At 35.3% G+C, this 20,801-nt stretch overlaps 1 protein-coding gene across 1 annotated transcript in view; it reads left to right on the top strand.

The window, feature by feature from the left end:
* Positions 1–18,555, top strand: part of CCDC18 (coiled-coil domain containing 18) — a 131,879-nt gene extending 113,324 nt beyond the window's left edge. The window contains 2 exon segments of the mRNA XM_037826619.1: positions 9,961–10,419; positions 18,408–18,555. Of these exon segments, the coding sequence (XP_037682547.1) occupies positions 9,961–10,419; positions 18,408–18,422 (474 nt within the window). The 3' untranslated portion in view covers positions 18,423–18,555.
* Positions 18,556–20,801: the final 2,246 nt, after the last annotated feature.

The raw sequence follows: 20,801 nt of genomic DNA, 5'->3' as shown, positions 1-20,801 counted from the left end.
TTCCTCCCCGGGAGTCATATTCCACGTTGCCAGGGAGATTCACTTCCCTGGGTGTCTGATCCCACGTAGGGGGGAGGGCAGTGATTTCACCTTTCAAGTTGGCTTAGCCAGAGAGAGAGGGCCACATCTGAGCAACAAAGAGGCATTCAGGAGGAGACTCTTAGGCACAAATACAGGGAGGCCTAGCCTCTCCTTTGCAGCAACCGTCTTCCCAAGGGTAAAACTTATGGTAGAGGGCTCAACCCATCAAACCACCAGTCCCCTATGTCTGTGGTCATGTTAGCAACCATGGAGGTGGGGTAGGCGAATACCCCTGCATTCTCCACAGGCTCCTCAAGGGGGCACTACATCGTTTTTTTTTGTTTGTTTGTTTTTTTCCTTGTTTGTCTTTTTTCTTTTTTTTTTTTTTTTTAACTTTCCCTTCTTTTTTCAAATCAACTGTATGAAAAAAAAAGTTAAAAAGAAAACAAACATACAATAAAAGAACATTTCAAAGAGACCATAGCAAGGGAGTAAGAAAAAGACAACTAACCTAAGATAACTGCTTAACTTCCAACATGTTCCTACTTTACCCCAAGAAAGTTACATACTATAGCAACATTTCAGTGAACTTGTTTCTACTACATCCATCAGAAATTAACAGACCATAGTCATTTCTGGGCATCCCCAGAACGTTAAATAGCTTATCTGTTCTTCTTGGATTATTGTTCCCCCTTCCTTAATTGCTCTCTACTGCTAGTTCCCCTACATTCTACATTATAAACCATTTGTTTTACATTTTTCAAAGTTCACATTAGTGGTAGCATATAATATTTCTCTTTTTGTGCCTGGCTTATTTCGCTCAGCATTATGTCTTCAAGGTTCATCCATGTTGTCATATGTTTCACCAGATCATTCCTTCTTACTGCCGCGTAGTATTCCATCGTGTGTATATACCACATTTTATTTATCCACTCATCTGTTGATGGACATTTGGGTTGTTTCCATCTCTTGGCAATTGTGAATAATGCTGCTATGAACATTGGCGTGCAGATATCTGTTCGTGTCACTGCTTTCCGATCTTCCGGGTATATCCCGAGAAGTGCAATCGCTGGATCGAATGGTAGCTCTATCTCTAGTTTTCTAAGGAACTGCCAGACTGACTTCCAGAGTGGCTGAACCATTATACAGTCCCACCAACAATGAATAAGAGTTCCAATTTCTCCACATCCCCTCCAACATTTGTAGTTTCCTGTTTGTTTAATGGCAGCCATTCTAACCGGTGTTAGATGGTATCTCATTGTGGTCTTAATTTGCATCTCTCTAATAGCTAGTGAAGCTGAACATTTTTTCATGTGTTTCTTGGCCATTTGTATTTCCTCTTCAGAGAACTGTCTTTTCATATCTTTTGCCCATTTTATAATTGGGCTGTCTGTACTATTGTCATTGAGTTGTAGGATTTCTTTGTATATGCAAGATATCAGTCTTTTGTCAGATACATGGTTTCCAAAAATTTTTTCCCATTGAGTTGGCTGCCTCTTTACCTTTTTGAGAAATTCCTTTGAGGTGCAGAAACTTCTAAGCTTGAGGAGTTCCCATTTATCTATTTTCTCTTTTGTTGCTTGTGCTTTGGGTGTAAAGTCTAGGAAGTGGCCTCCTAATACAAGGTCTTGAAGATGTTTTCCTACATTATCTTCTAGGAGTTTAATGGTACTTTCTTTTATATTGAGATCTTTGGTCCATTTTGAGTTAATTTTTGTGTAGGGGGTGAGGTAGGGGTCCTCTTTCATTCTTTTGGATATGGATATCCAACTCTCCCAGCCCCATTTGTTGAAAAGACCATTATGGCTCAGTTCGGTGACTTTGGGGGCCTTATCAAAGATCAGTCGGCCATAGATCTGAGGGTCTATCTCTGAATTCTCAATTCGATTCCATTGATCTATATGTCTATCTTTGTGCCAGTACCATGCTGTTTTGGCAACTGTGGCTTTATAATAAGCTTCAAAGTCAGGGAGTGTAAGTCCTCCCACTTCGTTTTCCTTTTTTAAAGTGTCTTTAGCAATTCGAGGCATCTTCCCTTTCCAAATAAATTTGATAACTAGCTTTTCCAAGTCTGCAAAGTAGGTTGTTGGAATTTTGATTGGGATTGCATTGAATCTGTAGATGAGTTTGGGTAGAATTGACATCTTAATGACATTTAGCCTTCCTATCCATGAACATGGAATATTTTTCCATCTTTTAAGGTCCCCTTCTATTTCTTTTAGTAGAGTTATGTAGTTTTCTTTGTATAGGTCTTTTACATCTTTGGTTAAGTTTATTCCTAGGTACTTGATTTTTTTAGTTGCTATTGAAAATGGTATCTTTTTCTTGAGTGTCTCTTCAGTTTGTTCATTTCTAGCATATAGAAACATTACTGACTTATGTGCATTAATCTTGTATCCCGCTACTTTGCTAAATTTGTTTATTAGCTCTAGTAGGTGTATCGTTGATTTCTCAGGGTTTTCTAGATATAAGATCATATCATCTGCAAACAATGACAGTTTTACTTCTTCTTTTCCAATTTGGATGCCTTTTATTTCTTTGTCTTGCCGGATTGCCATGGCTAGCACTTCCAGCACAATGTTGAATAACAGTGGTGACAGCGGGCATCCTTGTCTTGTTCCTGATCTTAGAGGGAAGGCTTTCAGTCTCTCACCATTGAGTACTATGCTGGCTGTGGGTTTTTCATATATGCTCTTTATCATGTTGAGGAAGTTTCCTTCAATTCCTACCTTTTGAAGTGTTTTTATCAAAAAGGGATGTTGGATTTTGTCAAATGCTTTTTCAGCATCTATTGAGATGATCAATTGATTTTTCCCTTTCGAGTTTTTAATGTGTTGTAATACATTGATTGTTTTTCTGATGTTGAACCATCCTTGCATGCCTGGAATGAACCCCACTTGGTCATGGTGTATGATTTTTTTAATGTGTCTTTGGATTCGATTTGCAAGTATTTTGTTGAGGATTTTTGCATCTATATTCATTAGGGAGATTGGCCGGTAGTTTTCCTTTTTTGTAGCATCTTTGCCTGGTTTTGGTATTAGATTGATGTTAGCTTCATAAAATGAGTTAGGTAGTGTTCCATTTTTTTCAATGTTTTGAAAGAGTTTGAGTAAGATTGGTGTCAGTTCTTTCTGGAAAGTTTGGTAGAATTCCCCTGTGAAGCCATCTGGCCCTGGGCATTTATTTGTGGGAAGATTTTTGATGACTGATTGGATCTCTTTGCTTGTGATGGGTTGGTTGAGGTCTTCTATTTCTTCTCTGGTCAGTCTAGGTTGTTCATATGTTTCCAGGAAATTGTCCATTTCTTCTACATTATCCAGTTTGTTGCCATACAGTTGTTCATAATATCCTCTTATAATTTTTTTAATTTCTTCAGGATCTGCAGTTATGTCACCTTTTTCATTCATTATTTTGTTTATATGGGTCTTCTCTCTTTTTGATTTTGTCAGTCTAGCTAGGGGCTTGTCAATCTTGTTGATCTTCTCAAAGAACCAACTTTTGGTGATATTTATCCTTTCTATTGTTTTTTTGTTCTCTATGTCATTTATTTCTGCTTTAATCCTTGTTATTTCTTTTCTTGTACTTGGTTTAGGATTGGTTTGCTGTTCATTTTCTAGCTTCTTCAGTTGATCCATTAGTTCTTTGATTTTGGCTCTTTCTTCCTTTTTAATATATGCGTTTAGTGCTATAAATTTCCCCCTTAGCACTGCTTTTGCTGCATCCCATAGGTTTTGGTATGTTGTGTTCTCATTTTCATTCGTCTCTATATATTTAGCAATTTCTCTTGCTATTTCTTCTTTAACCCACTGATTGTTTAGGAGTGTGTTGTTTAACCTCCAGGTATTTGTGAATTTTCTAAGTCTCTGATGGTTATTGACTTCTAATTGTATTCCATTGTGGTCAGAGAATGTGCTTTGAATAATTTCAATCTTTTTAAATTTATTGAGGCTTGTTTTATGTCCCAGCATATGATCTATTCTGGAGAAAGTTCCGTGAGCACTAGAAAAGTATGTGTATCCTGTTGATTTGGGATGTAATGTCCTGTAGATGTCTGTTAAATCTAATTCATTTATCAGATTGTTTAGGTTTTCAATTTCCTTATTGGTCTTCTGTCTGGTTGATCTATCTATAGGAGAGAGTGATGTGTTGAAGTCTCCCACAATTATTGTGGAAACATCAATTGCTTCCTTTAGTTTTGCCAATGTTTCTCTCATGTATTTTGTGGCACCTTGATTGGGTGCATAGACATTTACGATTGTTATTTCTTCTTGCTGAATTGCCCCTTTTATTAGTATGTAGTGGCCTTCTTTGTCTCTCAAAACATCCCTGCATTTGAAGTCTATTTTATCTGAGATTAATATTGCTACACCTGCTTTCTTTTGGCTGTAGCTTGCATGAAATATTTTTTTCCATCCTTTCACTTTCAGTTTCTTTGTGTCCCTGTGTCTAAGATGAGTCTCTTGTATGCAACATATTGATAGTTCATTTTTTTTGATCCATTCTGCGAATCTATATCTTTTAATTGGGGAGTTTAATCCATTTACATTCAACGTTAAAACCGTGAAGGCATTTCTTGAATCGGCCATCTTATCCTTTGGATTATGTTTGCCATATTTTTCCCTCTCTCTATTAATATCCTTTATTGTACCCATACCGAATCTCTTTAGTACTGAACCTTTCTCCAAGTCTCTCTGTCCTGTCTTTGTTTCTCTGTCTGTAGGGCTCCCTTTAGTATCTCCAGTAGGGCAGGTCTCTTGTTAGCAAATTCTCTCAGCATTTCTTTGTCTGTGAAAAATTTAAGCTCTCCCTCAAATTTGAAGGAGAGCTTTGCTGGATAAAGTATTCTTGGCTGGAAATTCCTCTCACTCAGAATTTTAAATATATCGTGCCACTGCCTTCTCGCCTCCATGGTGGCTGCTGAGTAGTCACTACTTAGTCTTATGCTGTTTCCTTTGTATGTGGTGAATTGCTTTTCTCTTGCTGCTTTCAGAACTTGCTCCTTCTCTTCTATGTTTGACAGTGTGATCAGTATATGTCTCGGAGTGGGTTTTTTTGGATTTATTCTATTTGGAGTTCGCTGAGCATTTATGATTTGTGTATTTATGTTGTTTAGAAGATTTGGGAAGTTTTCCCCAACAATTTCTTTGAATACTCTTCCTAGACCTTTACCCTTTTCTTCCCCTTCTGGGACACCAATGAGTCTTATATTCGGACGTTTCATATTATCTATCATATCCCTGAGGTCCATTTCGAGTTTTTCAATTTTTTTCCCCATTCTTTCTTTTATGTTTTCATTTTCCATTCTGTCATCTTCCAGGTCACTGATTCGTTGTTCAACTTCCTCTAGTCTTGTACTATGAGTGTCCAGAATCTTTTTAATTTGGTCAACAGTTTCTTTAATTTCCATAAGATCATCCATTTTTTTATTTAGTCTTGCAATGTCTTCTTTATGCTCTTCTAGGGTCTTCTTGATTTCCTTCATATCCCGTACTAGGGTCTCATTGTTCATCTTTAGTTCTTTGAGTAGCTGCTCTAGGTGTGTCTCTTCTGGTCTTTTGATTTGGGTGCTTGGGCTTGGGTTATCCATATCGTCTGGTTTTTTCATATGCTTTATAATTTTCTGTTGTTTTTGGCCTCGTGGCATTTGCTGACCTTGATAGGGTTCTTTTAGGGTTTGTAGACCAGTTGAAGTCCTTATCTCTAATTTATCAGATCTACAGCTTCGTGGAGTACACTTTCTCTAACTAACCAGCAGGTGGCGTCCACGAGCCACCTGTTCTCCACAAGCCAGATCTCCCCTGCTTAGCCTTTTTGGTGAGTGGGGGAGTGAGTCTTGTGGGGCCCAATTGGTGTACCAAGCTTGCGTGTGTAGTTGGTGTTGCCTGCCCTGTATGTGGGGCGTGTTTCTGGGCAGTCGGGGAGGGGGGGTGGCCCTAACAATCAAATCTCCCTGATGATCCTAGAGTTTTAAAGCTACTGCAATAGTCTAATCCTTCAGTTCAGTCCTGCCACAGTTTGTCTCTGCCACTGACCCACAAGTCTTTGGTATTGGCGTATGGCTCCTGAGACTTGCAAGTGGGCCCCTCTTCCAGGCTGTGCACCCCGGGTCCTCTGTTGAGGGATGACTGTGCTATGTCGCAGGTGAGTGCCGTCCCCCCAGGGCAGTTCTGGGCTGCTGGGCTGTGTTGGGAGGCTCCCAGTCTGCTCAAATGATGGCTGAATGGGGCTCTGTTAATTCACACTGCTCCCCCTTCCCAGCTCTGGGACATTCAGCTGAGGTTGCAGGGAAGGCTAATGTCCACGCCCAGTTTTGTGGTGTGTGCCTGTTATTTGAAGCACTTCCGTCACACTGGGTTGTCTGGGGCAGCTCTGGGCTATGGGGCTGGCGATGGGCAGGAGTGTTTCCTGTCCACCAGGATCGTGGCTGTGAGCGGACACCCCCCTTTTCTTGGGAAGTTGTGTTGTTTAGTGAATTTTCTCAGCCACTGGATTATTGCCTTTTGTCTCAGAGCTCTCTTAGTTCTGCTCTTGACTTGACGTGCCCAAATTTCAATTCTTTGAAGCTTTCTGTATTGAGCTTCTTAGAGTAATTGTTTTAGAAAAAGCAAAAAGGATTTAAAAAAAAAAAAAAAAAAAAAAAAAAAAAAAAAAAAACGGCCCTCCTCAGAGATATAATGGGTTATTGAAATGCTAATAGACAAAGCAACCAGGGCCATTAAGGAAAGGTGCCCAGGGCAGAGAGATCAGCCTTGCTTCGGGATTTGCATATGCGCCTCAAGGCCTGATCTCCGCCCTTCCCCTTTCTGTGTTCACCAGAACTCCAAAAATCCTCTGCTTTTATTTTGGAGTTTTTCGTGTTGTTTTTTTTCTATGCCTGTCTCCTCTCTGCTGGGCTGGCTGCTCTCAGAGTCTCTGGTGTCTGGCCTCAGTCTATCTATGGTTGGAGTTTGAATCAGTAGAATGAGTTTCCGGTAAGAGCAGCCACTGCAATTCTCCCTTCTCCTTCCTGGAGCTGACAGCCGCTCCTCCCCCGGGACTGAGCCTGGCAGGGAGGGGCGCGGGTCCCCTGGCCGCAAAAACTTACAGGTTTCGCTGATCTCAGCAGTTCCACGTTTTCATGAGTGTTGTATGAAGTATGCCCAAAGACAGATTGCTCTGTGGTGTCCAGTCCACGCAGTTCCTGGCTTTTTACCTACTTTCCTGGAGGAGTAACTAAAACATACAGCTCACCAGTCTGCCATCTTGCCCCGCCTCCCTCCCTGTCATTATATTTTATAGAGGACTATATAACCAGCTGTTGAGCTGTTTGAATAGAAAACATTTCATTTAGATGGCATTGACTTGGAGATTATTAATATAATATATATTATATTACCATAGGACTAATAAATTACAAATGTTCAAATACAAACTCATCTAGTCATAATGGTTACTTTAGAGAGTGTTATACTTGATATACCTAAAAAGTTGAAGCATTTTTCAAGATCAGAGTAGAGTTCCTTTAAAAATCACAAAGTAAAATTTGTACACTTATATTCAGAATTTTTTTTTAACTAGATTTGAGTATAGACAACATTTTTCATATAGCCTGTTGCTACTTATTTACCCCAATTGATCATGGCAGTTCTCCCTGTAATTTGGAATTAATGGCACCACTGATACCTAGAGATTAAAAATTTAACATTGATTCAGCCAATAAATATGGTAAAGTTGTCAGCCAAGACCTTAAAAAGGAACAAATAAGCTCATTAATAGCTGTGAAGCAATCATAGATTTCATAGTAAAATGGGAGCTAAGGGAAAGCAAAAAACCCAACCAAATAATATTTCAGAAATATTTCAAGTCAGTATACAGAGCACTTAAGTTCCTTTTATGATATAGTGGATACATAGTATTAGAGGAAAGCTGAATAGGTATATTCTAAAATTATGTTTAGGTTGAACACTCTGTTTTTATTGAAACATCAATTTATCTAGTGTTCTGGGGTTTTACAGCATTTATACAAAATTAGAAACTTTCATTGTAAATAATTTAATCTAAAATATTAAAAGATTCTGCATTGTATCCCTTGTCAAATAGTTATCTCCTCTCACTAGATATTACCAGTGAGATAAATAGAATTGGATTGCACTTATTATCTATTCAATTTTTAAGTTCAAATACTACCAGATTGCCAAAATATTGGTTAAATGTTACCATTTCTTAAATGTACCAAAGATCCAGGGATCATAGAAGGTGTAACATGTTAGTCAATATGCCAGTCAGAAAATGGTATTCCCGTATTACTGACAGTAGCTCTCAAAGTTAACCTCATCTGGCTCTAAAGTCTAGACTTAAGGAGGCAAGAAGATAAAAGAAGAAAGAAAAATGAATAGAAGAAAAGACAGAAGGCATAACTGTAAAAGAAGTAGCTATAAATAAATGGAAATGATTCCATTAATAGCAGCAGTAAATGATAGAGAACAGAAACAGTAGTGAGGGAAAGGAGAACTGGTTCTTTTTAGCTCACTCCTCTCATCTACTAACTAGTTCCACAGTGTTTGAGAGTAACTGGAGCAGGGGCAAAGCTAAGACTGTTTTCCAAAAGGCCCCAAAGGCATAGTTGTATTATGGCACAATACAATAATGATTACATTCTTGAGTCTTAAGAAAAAGTACAATTATATTTAGTATACTCAGTACCTGCATTTCATTATAAATAATATGTGTGAAAGTTTCAGTTAAATGGAATACTACTTATCTGAGATCTGATGTTTCTCAGTCATGGCTAAATAAGGTACCAGGGTAAAAACCTCCAGCTACACACAAACCCATACTGTGTCAGCTTTATAGCCATTCTATTAATTGTGGTTATAAAAATGTGAATGCTAGATTTAATTAAAAAAAAAAGTGGTACTCTAGCCACTTATAAAGTATATCTAGATAAAGTAGTATAAAGACATTGTAAAACTGAAATATACCACGTTAAGCTTTCATTTTGTAATGCACGCTTTGGTTAGGATAGTTTTAGTTATTAGCACAGTATTTTTAGAAAACAAATTTAAGAGTAGAAAACCATCAGATTAAAAGTGACTGATTTAGAAGTATCTTATGGATATCTATAAGAAAAGAAGAAGGTATTTGTCCAGGAAACTAATACATTTATATTATTTAGTTTTTGTAATTAAAATGTCATTCCTTCATTTTTTGAGTTTTTGTGTTTTCTCAGAGTATGCAGACTCATTCCTAGGATCCCAAAGTTGGGTCTGAGGACCCAAATAAAGGACATGGAAAAATAATAGAAATGAAAAGTTTATTTAGTAAGAATTGATTTATTAAGTATTAATAATGATCAATTTCTTAAAGCATTTTCTTTGAAAAAAATATTGTGTAATATTTTCTTCTGAGGACATATAAAGCAGAGTAACTAATACACATTTATTTCCTATTAGAAATTCCAAAGTGAGTTGTTTTCTGTGTGTGTGTGTGTGTAGGCATGTTAGATTAACAAAAGATATGGTGTACATCTATACTTCTGCAGAGAAATTTTTAGATGTAAGATTTCAGTCTTAAATAGAAATTGATATTGTCATTAATACTGAAAAAGAAAAATACCTGTAAGGGGAATTTATTTTTCATGGAATTTCTTAGCATAGTTTAAGCATATTTCAAATGAATATATGTAATTGTCTCAGAAGCTATCTTAAATAGTAGTGTTTAAGCAGAGCTTGGGAAACTCTCTCTTAAGAATGTTGTAAAAAGTATTCCTGTACAGGGAGGAAGGTTGATTTAGATGACTTGTAAGAGTCTATAGTTTTTTAACTATATGTGTAAATTAAATACATATTTGAAATATATATAGATATTGTATATATATTTCAAATATGTATTTGATATACATATATAGTATATTAAATAATTTGTATTGAGTACCTACTATGTTGCCATTTTTTTTAATAGGAATCAGAATTAACCAGATTACAAGCCAAAATTTCTGGACATGAAAGGGCAGAAGAAATCAAGTTTCTACCAGCCTCATTTACACCTCCAACAGAAATTATAGCCAACATTCAAGATCCAAAGTTTGCTAAATATTTTCCCACATCTGTTTTCAAGTGTAGAAAACTGCGTCGCTCTATTAGTGCCAGTGACCTAAGTTTCAAAACTCATGATGATGAAGATCTTTCTGAGGAATTATTACAGGATTTAAGGAAAATGCAGTTAAAACAGGCTTCAACATTAGAAGAAAGCCAGAAGTCTCTGACTTATACTAAATCAGACCCACTCACATATGACCTAGAAGATGACAGTTCTGAGAGTAATGACTTCAGTACTCTTAGTGGAATGCTAAAATATATAAACAAAGAAGTGAGACTATTAAAAAAGTCTTCTGTACAAACAGCTGCTATTTTAACTCAGGTATGTATTTCATGTGTTAGAAGTTGTAGTAACTTGTCTGTAATGAATATTATTTTATTACATGAAGAAAATATCATGTTTAAATGAAGCATGCCATGTCATAAAAATCTGGTTTATATTTGTTTGTCTTAGGTCCAAAACTGAGTATACAATGTAAGGGTTGGAAAGGAATAGAGAAAAAAGCACTTTTCTTTGGCAATAGGGAACTTAAGTAAGAAAGCCAAAATAATGTCTAAACTTCAAAAGTAAGGACCAAAAATTCATAGAAAGGAGACTTAATATATGTTTCTAAGAAAAAGAAAACTATTTTTAACATCTGAAAAGGGAAGATTTTAAATTTTATACATTAAAAAAACTAATAGTAAAAATTCACTTCTCCAGGTCATGACATGAGATAATAGTGGGGAAAGGGAGACACACAGGGAGACCAAGTAGGAAGTGGAGTGAAAATCAGGAGAAGAAATACATAAAGAGGAGATCAAGAGAAAGTAGGTTCTGAGGTGGACTTTTTCATAACTTTGTCATAACTTGGGCTCTATGCATTAGATTAAGTTACTGTTGAATATTATTGACCTTTAGAAAGTTGATTTACTGATTAGCCATTATTAAAAAGCAACAATAAAACCAAATCACCTCATCTTTCTACCTTCTTTCCTTAACTATTTCTTTAATCTGTATTCCTCTTCCCTTCCTTTTTTCCATTCTCTTTAAGAGAAAGATGTATCCCTCTTGTTTTATAGAGAGAACCTCTTGAACTTGTACTTTCGAGCCTTTAATACTCCTATTTGGCTACTCTACTTCCTCATTTAATTCACCTAGTCAGCATCTTCAGGCTTTCATTTTCAGATATTTTAAACGGATGCCCTTTTCAGATATCTTAAACACATGCCATTTAAATGCATTCATGGACATGCATTTAAAATATCTGAAAATGATAGGTAGGAACAAGTAACTACCTACTCTGTAACTTACTAAATTTGGCCTCTTGAATATTAAATTTACTGAACTGTTCTTCTGAAAGTCACAAATCTCCTTATCAACAAATTTAGTAACCTCTTTCTCCTCAGATTTTGGAGCTTTTTGACTGTACCCATTTCCTTCTTGAAAGTCTTCTCTTGACTTTTATGACTCCATTTTTCTGGTCCTCTTCTTATTCCTTACTATCTTTTTCACTTGGTCTGCTCCTCATACTCTAATTCCTGACTGTATTTTCTCCAAAATTCAAGCTTTAGTCATATAACCAAGATACTTCTTTTCATCTTCGTATAATTTTGATATACATAAATATTGGAAGTACAAAATATTTCGTTGAAAGTTTGGAACACTTTTACCCCACACAAGTAGTGTTGAAAATTTAGCTTTGAAAGTTAACTGGTTAAAATAGTGTACTATAATTTGATTAAATAAAATTTCTATATTTGATTAAATAACTAGTTCTACCTCATGTTAGGAAAATACTTTCAACTCTAGAATGTTGGAAATGTTACAGGCACTTCAAAATTAATTGTATTAATTAGACTCTTTGGAAACCATGCTAGTAAAAATTGTTGTATAATCTTTGTTTAGGTCATAGACCTCCACAGTGGCTCAGAATATCTCATGCACTTGATTTATCTACTCCCATTTTCCTTTGAGCATTTGGTACTGAATAAGCAACTTTATTCCCACTACACACACCTTTCAGACACTCAGCATTGTTTATAAACATTTAATCTGTGGTTTGCATATGGAAATAAAGAATCTCTTCTAGAGACTCTCAACTATTTTCAAATGGCCATTTGCCTCATTTTCAAACACATCAAGATAGAGTCAGAGAACTGAAAGTTAACAAGTTTTTAGAATGGATTCAGAACAAAGACTGTTAGGGCCTCTTTTCATTTCTCTACATCCAGCTTTATGATAAAAAGAGTTTAATTTGCTATTTTTAGGGGAAAACTATATTAATATAATATTTTATTGGTGAAAATTTTGAAATTTCAAGTATATAGCATTTAAGGCAGATATTATAGTAAACAAGGTAATCTATAAAAATTCCTAAATTAAGTTTAAAATGGTATTTATTACCATTGACAATAATGAAACCTTCTATAATTTTTTTCAACTTCTGTCTTTTAGTTGCTTGAGTTTCTCTGCCGGATAGAGTTGTTGAACATCTTTTTTCCTAGTATGCCTTAAATTTTAATTAGCTTTAATTTTGAAAAAAAAAAGAAAAAAAGTCTGCTGTACAGAGATAGAAATTGTCAAAAATAAACTTAAGAATTCACTTTAGGAAAACTTTTACATTGTGTGGTAGCATTTTACAATAACTCTTACCAAATTTGTAGGTATTTTCCCATTTCATTTGTAATGTATTATGCACAATAGTAATTGAATTGTTAGTTATTTTGATAGGGCACTTTGACTTTCTTTTGTGCTTTCCACATATTTTTGGAATGGAGTTTTCATTCATTTGAATTTATGAAGTGGTAAACAGAAATGCTAATAAGTCAGTACCAATACTTAGACCTTAAATGTTTATATCTAACTGGGTAGCTACTATATCAATTACACAATGAAAAATGTAGAACTGTGTGTAAAATCCCCTTCACCTAATAAACTGCCTAAGATTAGATATCTGTTACACTAGCTTTTAGCATTGCAGCGTGACTTAAGCAAAGGATAGAGGTATCTTTCAAGTATAGCTCCAAATGAAATTTTGACCCAAAAAACCTGACAAAATCATTTTTCATCTAGCTTTTAAAACCACAGTTGTGTTTATTATTTATCATTTATTCAGTCATTAAAGTCACTCGGTAAATATTTATTGAGCATCTACTACATCAGTCACTGGGAGTATAGAAATAAGCAAAAATGACCAAGACCTTGTCTACACTAAGCTTACATTTTAGTGGGGGAGACCATTAATAAACAGATAAAAAGATATATGCTCTAATGGTAGACAGAAATAAGTTTTATGAAGAAAAGCTGGTAAGAGGATGACATGATATGACAGGGTGCAATAGAAAAGATAGTCAGGAAAGACCTCATGAAGAGGTGACATTTGATGAGAATCCTGTAAAAAGTAAGGAAGTATCTGGAGGAAGAGCATAAAGTCCTGGCCTGGCATGTTAAAAAAAAAAACAAAAGAAAACTAGGAAGCCAGTGTGACTGGTTTGGTGTGAACAGAGAACTTTGGATTTTATTCAAGGTGTGATCGGAAGCCATTGGAGTGTTCTGTTTGGAGAAGTAACATGATCTGACCTATGCTTTAAAAGCATCACTGTGGCTGCTCTGTGAAGAATGGATGATAAAGGGATAAGAGTAGAGACTAGTTAGGAGGCTATTTTAACAACCCAAGAGATGATATTGGAAAGTATAGTTATGGAGATGTTGAGAATGGACCAATTTCTGGTTATATTTTGAAGGTAGAGGCAACAGGATTTGATATACATTTTAAGCAAAATAGAAGTCAAAGATGACTCCAAAGTTTTTGACCAGAGTAATTAAGTGAATGGTAATAGCATTTATTAAGATGGAGAGTATTAGAAGATGAATAGATTTGGAGGTATGAGGGAATCAAGAGTTTGGTTTTAAATATATTAAATTTGAGATGTCTATTAGATGTCTAAGTAGAGATGACAAGAGAACAATTGGCTTTATGATACTGAAGTTATAAATTTAGATATCATTAGCATGTAGATGGTATTTGAAGCCATAACACTGGATTAAATCAAGGGAATAAGTTTAGGTAAAAAAAAAAAGTCCAATAACTTAAGCCCTGGGGCATTTCACTTTTAGCATTCAAGAAATTGAAGATCCAATAAAGTAACTGAGAAGTAAACAGTGAGGTAGTAAAAAAAACTAGTTAAGTAAGATCCCAGAAGCAAAGTGAAAAACATTTCAAGAAGGAGAATGAGATCAGCTATCACAAATATTGCTAGATAAAATGAGAACTGATAACTGACTATTATATTTGGTACTGTGGAGGCTGTTGATGACCTTTATAAGAATAGCTTTAGAGAAATTGTTGGGATGAAAGCCTGATTAGAGTGTGATGAGCAGAAAATGGAAGGATAGGAAATGGAAACACTAAGAATAGACCATTCTTTTGCTGTAGAGCAGAGCACAGAAGTGAGGAAGAGGATATGATATCAAGGGAGGATTTTGTTTTGTTTTGATTTTTAGGGTAAGAGATAGAACAGCATTTTGTACACTGATGAGAATGATCCAATAAAGAGGGAAACTGGTAATGCAGGGCAGAGAGCAGAAGGAAAAAAGATACATATGGTAGGCTTAAGGAGATAGGATCCAGTGGAGAAGTAGAGGAGTTGGCCTTGGATAAAAGCAGGGGCAGTTTTTCCATCGTGGTGGGAATAGAAATGTATGGAATCAAAGGTTTGGTGGTGGGAGAGGAATTTCTTTATTGTCTTTATTTTCTTAGTGAATTAAGAAGCAAGGTTATCAGCTAAGAAAAGAACAGGAAAGGTATATGAAATAGTTATCTTGGAGAGTGGCAAAGTATAAATGGACTAGAGAAGTTACTAGGATTTCCAGGCAGAGAGTTCTTTGTTGTGTGGCACAGCCCTGCAAAATATAGAACACCTGGCATCATTTGTCCCTGCCCATTATATGCCAGTAGTATAGTATACCCTTTTCCCCATCATAATGAAAACCAAAATATGTGCTCACAAATTTCCAGAATGTTCCCTAAGGAACATACTGCCCTTTGAAGGACCACTGTTCTATTCAAATGACATTTGAAGTCATAGATGTGCAAGAGTCTTTTTCGGTAAAATAGTACCTAATAGTTTTCCCCTTGTAGTTGATGCTACTGTTATTGACGTTATATATATGAGGTAACTTAGTCTCTGCTGTTAACCACTGTGCTCTACTATTTACATAATTGTGTTTACATTTTCTTCAGTACTGTCTAATTACATAATTTGGTTTTTCAATTGCCTAGTCAGGGATTAAGAGGGTAGGTCTTGAAAGTTGCTAGACAACTCACAGAATGGTTTCTTCTTCTGTAGGTCATTGGAAGAGATAGATGCATTTGAATATTTAAAGGCATTTTATCAATTCTATTATCATGGAAGTTCAGTCCCAAATATAAATGTACAAAATACTGTAGCCAGTTCTTAAGAAAACCCAAAGTTAAATTCTATACATGTACAATTTGGTTTATTATTAAAAGTCTACTGAGTTTTAAGTTGATACTCATAACTTTAAGATCACATGGGACTCTTAGAGTTCATGAGCCTTAATTGTATTACCTAGGGGTTAGCTGAATTTTGTCTTGGTTAGAAGGGACTGGCTCTTCAGGTTGCTCAAAATTTCATTCAGCACTCCATTTTTGCCATCTCTGAGTCCTGTGCTTAACAAATGATCATCTTGGGGTTTTCTTCAATTCGCTGATGGCTGCTGCATGCATATAATGCCTTAATATTAAAGGGAGGTATAACTGAAAACATTTTCCCATTGTGTTTTCTGTAGCACCTCCATTTTTTACCTTCTCTAATTTTACTGGGTTTTTGATGGAAGGTGAGAAAATTCAAGGCTAGAACTGTTCCTGTTGAATGAAACTTTGACTTGCTATGGTTTTGTGGCCATTTACATGTACATTACGTTAATAAATGTGTACTACTTTGTAAAATTTGGCATGAGGTATTTTAAATTGGGGTGTAGAACCTTCACCTATAAGCTAGCTCTGGTCCTTAGCATATTTCACCTAGCACTGAAGTATAACATTGCATTGATCTGATATAAAAGCAAAATGTTTAAGCCAAGAAAACTGTTGTTTAAATGAACTGTTACAAAGCAACCCAATATATCAAACAGATACAAAGATAATTTATCTGATTGGGGTGGAATATTCAGACATTTACCCAGATACTTACTCCTTTTCATGGCTGCTCGTACCAGGGCTCCAGAGTAGCCCTGGTTTAATCTATTAAGTGAAATAAGCATGAGTTTAAGGCATCAAGGTAAGGGAAGCACCACAGAGTTTTTTGCCCTGGCTATCATGTCCTTAACTCTTACTGACACACTTGACTTTAGTAGACTTTTTTTTATAATTGTCTTTATCTGCCATGTTCAAATTTAATCTGCACTGTTAGAAATTGATTTTCTTTGGCAATGTGACAAAAGTTTAGAAGTTTGGTTTGAAGGTATCATCAGCAATGACATGTGTTTCCATCTCATGCTGTAAGTGTCACTTCTGTCAAGTGTAAAACCAGTTGGCAAGGTCTGGATAGCATTTAACTCATCAGCTGCTTTGTGTAAAGGCTCTTAAGCTCTTTATTTTAAGCAATGGAAAGGCTGAGGGAATGCCATTGTTGGGCTTGTGCTTAGGACATCAATTGGCCTTAACCCATCCCTGTTCCAAAGAATGCAGTCTTAAAAATGACTAGTACAGCAGAAAGAATGTGGGAATTGGTATGTGATAAGTATGTAATACTTATTAGCTCCCTTTCTTGTGATTGCAGCCCAAATACTGATTTTTCCTAATGCTTAACCATGTTGGCAATCCCATTCCAGTAAAACCTCTAAGTTATAGTTCTTAACTATTCTGCTTTCAGACCAACAAAAGCTTCAGAACCCACACACACAAAATTAATACATTACACACAGTTTTAAGTTCACAGACTTCAAGTTAAGAACTGTTTTGGATTAGAGCAGTGGAAGTGCTATGAATACTAATTAATTAGCTAATCCAGTTTAGTAGGAAGTTATAAGAAGTATTATTTATATCCATCTTATTTCCAGAAAGAATTATAGGTAGCTTACAAAGTATGGATGCAATGAGATGAAAATAAGAACTGAGAAAATCAGGTATAAGGAAAACAATTAAAGATAAAAAAAAAAAACCAAAAAAAAAAACAAGATGAAGCAGGTTGCGGGTAAATAGCTAGAGACATGATAACATTTTTAAGCGCTGGCTCCAGGAAAGACCTAGGTATGAAAAGAGGATTTGACCATATTTAGAATCTCCTGCGCCTTTCCTCTATGTCATGCTGCTTTTATGTGTGAACATTTTTCTTTCTTTTTCTATGCATTCTTTCTCTTTCTCTCTTTTTCATTGACTTTTTTCATTTCGCCTTTCTTCATTACTGTGCTGTCATTTGAACCATAATGTGACACCAAAGTCTATTCTAAATATCTTAATTTTTTAATGCCCCCTGTTCCTGGTTTTAAAATCAATTTAACCTTACATTCCCTCCATTCCCCACCCCCGCTCCCCACAAACAGTATTCTTATACACATGTTGTCCTTTGTTGATTTTCTTTAAAAATTTATTTTTATTTATATTTGTTTTTTTAATAGAGTTTATTTTTTAGAGCAATTGTAGGTTTATAGAAAAATTATGCAGAAAGTAGTGTTCCCATTAATACCACCACCCCCCATGCATGCACACATATACACAGTTTTCCCTACTCACATTTTGCATTATACATTTGTTACAATTAATGAAGCATTATTATTATAATTATATTATTAACTAAAGTTATAGTTTTCATTAGGGGTCACTCTTTGTGTTATACAGTTCTATGGGGTTTTTTCCTCTTAATTTTTGTTGTAGTAACATATATACAACCTAAAATTTCCCACTTTAACCACTTTCAAATATACAACTAAGTGGTGTTAATTGCATTCACAGTCTTATGCTACCATCACCACCATCCATTACCAAAACTTTTCCATCATCCTAAACAGAAACTGTATCCCCATTAAGCAATAACTCCCCATGTCCCCTCTGTCTACTTCTGCCCCTGGTAACTTGTAATCTACTTTCTGTCTCTGTGAATTTGCATATTCTAGTTTTTACATAAAAATGAGATCATACAATATTTGTCCTTGTATCTGGCTTACTTCATTCAACATGATGTCTTCTGACTCGTATTTTTCACTCTTGATTTAAATTGTGCCCTTGATTATTATAGTGGACTTTTAATGCTAAATCAATATAAGAATATTTCAATTAGTAATCCATTATTTTGCATTTGTTCCAGGGAGAAAATTTGTAATTAAAAGAAGATATTGATGTGATGGAAACTGGAATTCTGGATACCATGCTGTGTTTACTTAATTATATGTAACTCATACTTCAGAGGCTGTTATTTTATTGTTTTTGAATAAACTTTATATTTCAGTCTTTTTAAAGTAGACTCTTGCATCTAAAGCTTAATTATACTTTTAGTAAAAATTAATTTTATTCATTATTTTTGGTTTAAACTTGCTGTTTTCTTTGTTTTTTATCTAAAAATTATTGTTAAATGTGTAGTAAGTACAGTGAGTAATTTATATTTTTAATGAGTACTAAATTACTTGCTTATTTTTCTAATAATACTTAAATTTTTAAATTAATATTGTGAATTTAGAGACCTTTCTAGCACAGATTCATAATTGTACTAATGGCTAATTTTTATTGAGTGCTTACTACCGGCACTATTCTAGGCACTTTATATGTTGTTGTTTTTTCTAATTTTTATTTTAGACTTTTTATTCTGAAACACTTTCAAACTTACAAGACAGTTAGAAATGTATACAAACCCCATACAGAAAACTCCAACATACCTTTACCCCCCCCACCAGATACCCATATTCACCAATTTTAACATTTTGTCACGTTTGTTTTAATATTCTGACTGTAAGTCCATTTATCTATCTATCTATCTTTCTATTTATCAGTTCATTTTCTGGTTGTATGTATCATGCTCCTTCAACATTTAATACTGCCATCTACATTTCCTAAGAACAAGAATATTCACTTATGTATCTACCTTAAGTGCAGTTATCAAGTTCAAGAAATTTAACACTGACATAAAGTTTATGGTCTATAATCCAGTTTTTTCATGTCTGAATAATGTCCTGTTGCGCCTTCTCTTCCTCTTCATGTATTGCCTTTAATTGTCATTGTCTCTTTAGTTGCTCTTTTTTTTTTAATTGTAGGAGCATACGTACAAACTAAACTTTCCCATTTCAACCACTCCCAAGCATGTCATTCAGTGGGATTAATCACATTCACTATGCTGCTTTTATGTGTGAATATTTCCATTACTAAAACATTCCCATCTCCCCAAACAGAAACCCTATACCCGTTTTGCATGAACTTCTCATTCTCCCTTCCCCTTCCCCTTGCAACCTGTACTCTTAATTCTGTCTCTACGAGCTTGAGTATTCTCCAATATTTTATTTGTAGTTACCATAGGACTTAAATTTAACATCCTAAATCTTTAACAGTCTTATTTCCTTCAATACCAACTTAACTTCAATAGTATATAAAAACTATGTTCCTATATTCCTCCGTCCTTCCACCTTTATGTAGTTCTTTTTACAGATTGCATGTTTATACATTATGTGTCCCAAAACATTAATTTATCATTACATTTTATGCATTTGTCTTTTAGATCTTGTAGGAAGTAAAAAAGTAGAGTTACAAAACAAAAATACAGTAGTACTGACATTTATATTCATGCCTGTTGTTATTCTCACTAGAGAGCTTTATATCTTCATGCAGCTTCAACATGTTGTTTATTGTTCTTTCCTTGCAACCTGCAGAACTCTCTTTAGAATCTCTATAGGGCTGGTGTAGCGGTAATGAACTCCCCCAGCTTTTGTTTATCCAGGAATGTCTCACTCTCTCCCTCTTTTTTGAAAGACAGTTTTGCTGGATATAGAATTCTTGGTTGGCGGTTTTTAGCTTTCAGCTCTTTATGTCTTCTTCCCATGCTTACTTGCTTCCACTTAATCTTATTGAGACTCCCTTGTATGTGACATGCTACCTCCCTCTTGCAGCTTCAGAATTCTCTCTTTAACTTTGGCATTGGACAGTTTGATTATAATATGCCACAGCGTGGGTCTATGTAGATTTATCCTGCTTGAAGTTGGTTGAGCATTTTGAATGTGTATATGCATGTATTTTGTTAGTTTACAGCAATTATTTGTAAGTTTACAGCAATTATTTCCTTAGATATTTTCCCTGCTTTCTCTCTTTGTTCTCCTTCTGGGACTCCCACAATGCATATATTGGTACACCTGTTGGTGTCCCACAGGTTCCTCAGTCTCTGTTCACTTTTCTTCTCTTCCCTCTGCTCCTCAGACTAAAACAGATTTCAGTTGTTTTATTTTCAAGGTCACTGTTTTTTTTCTTCTGCCAGCTCCAGTCTGCTATTGAATTCCTTGATGTAATTTATTTCTGTTACTTTGATCTTCAGCTCTGTTTGGTTCCTTTTCATAGTTTCCATATCTTTAATGATATTGTCTTTGTGTTCTATCATTTTTCCTGATTTCCTTTAGTTCTTAGTCCATGTTTTCTTTTTGCTTTCTGAGCATATTTAGGATGATTTTCTCAAAGTCTTCATTCGGCATGTTCCAGATGTGGTCCTCCTCACTGATGGTTTCTG

Source organism: Choloepus didactylus, chromosome 2 (assembly GCF_015220235.1).
Source record: "Choloepus didactylus isolate mChoDid1 chromosome 2, mChoDid1.pri, whole genome shotgun sequence".
Lineage (NCBI taxonomy): Eukaryota > Metazoa > Chordata > Mammalia > Pilosa > Megalonychidae > Choloepus > Choloepus didactylus.
Note: the sequence above shows the minus strand (reverse complement) of the source record. Positions and strands in the feature narration are given on the sequence as shown.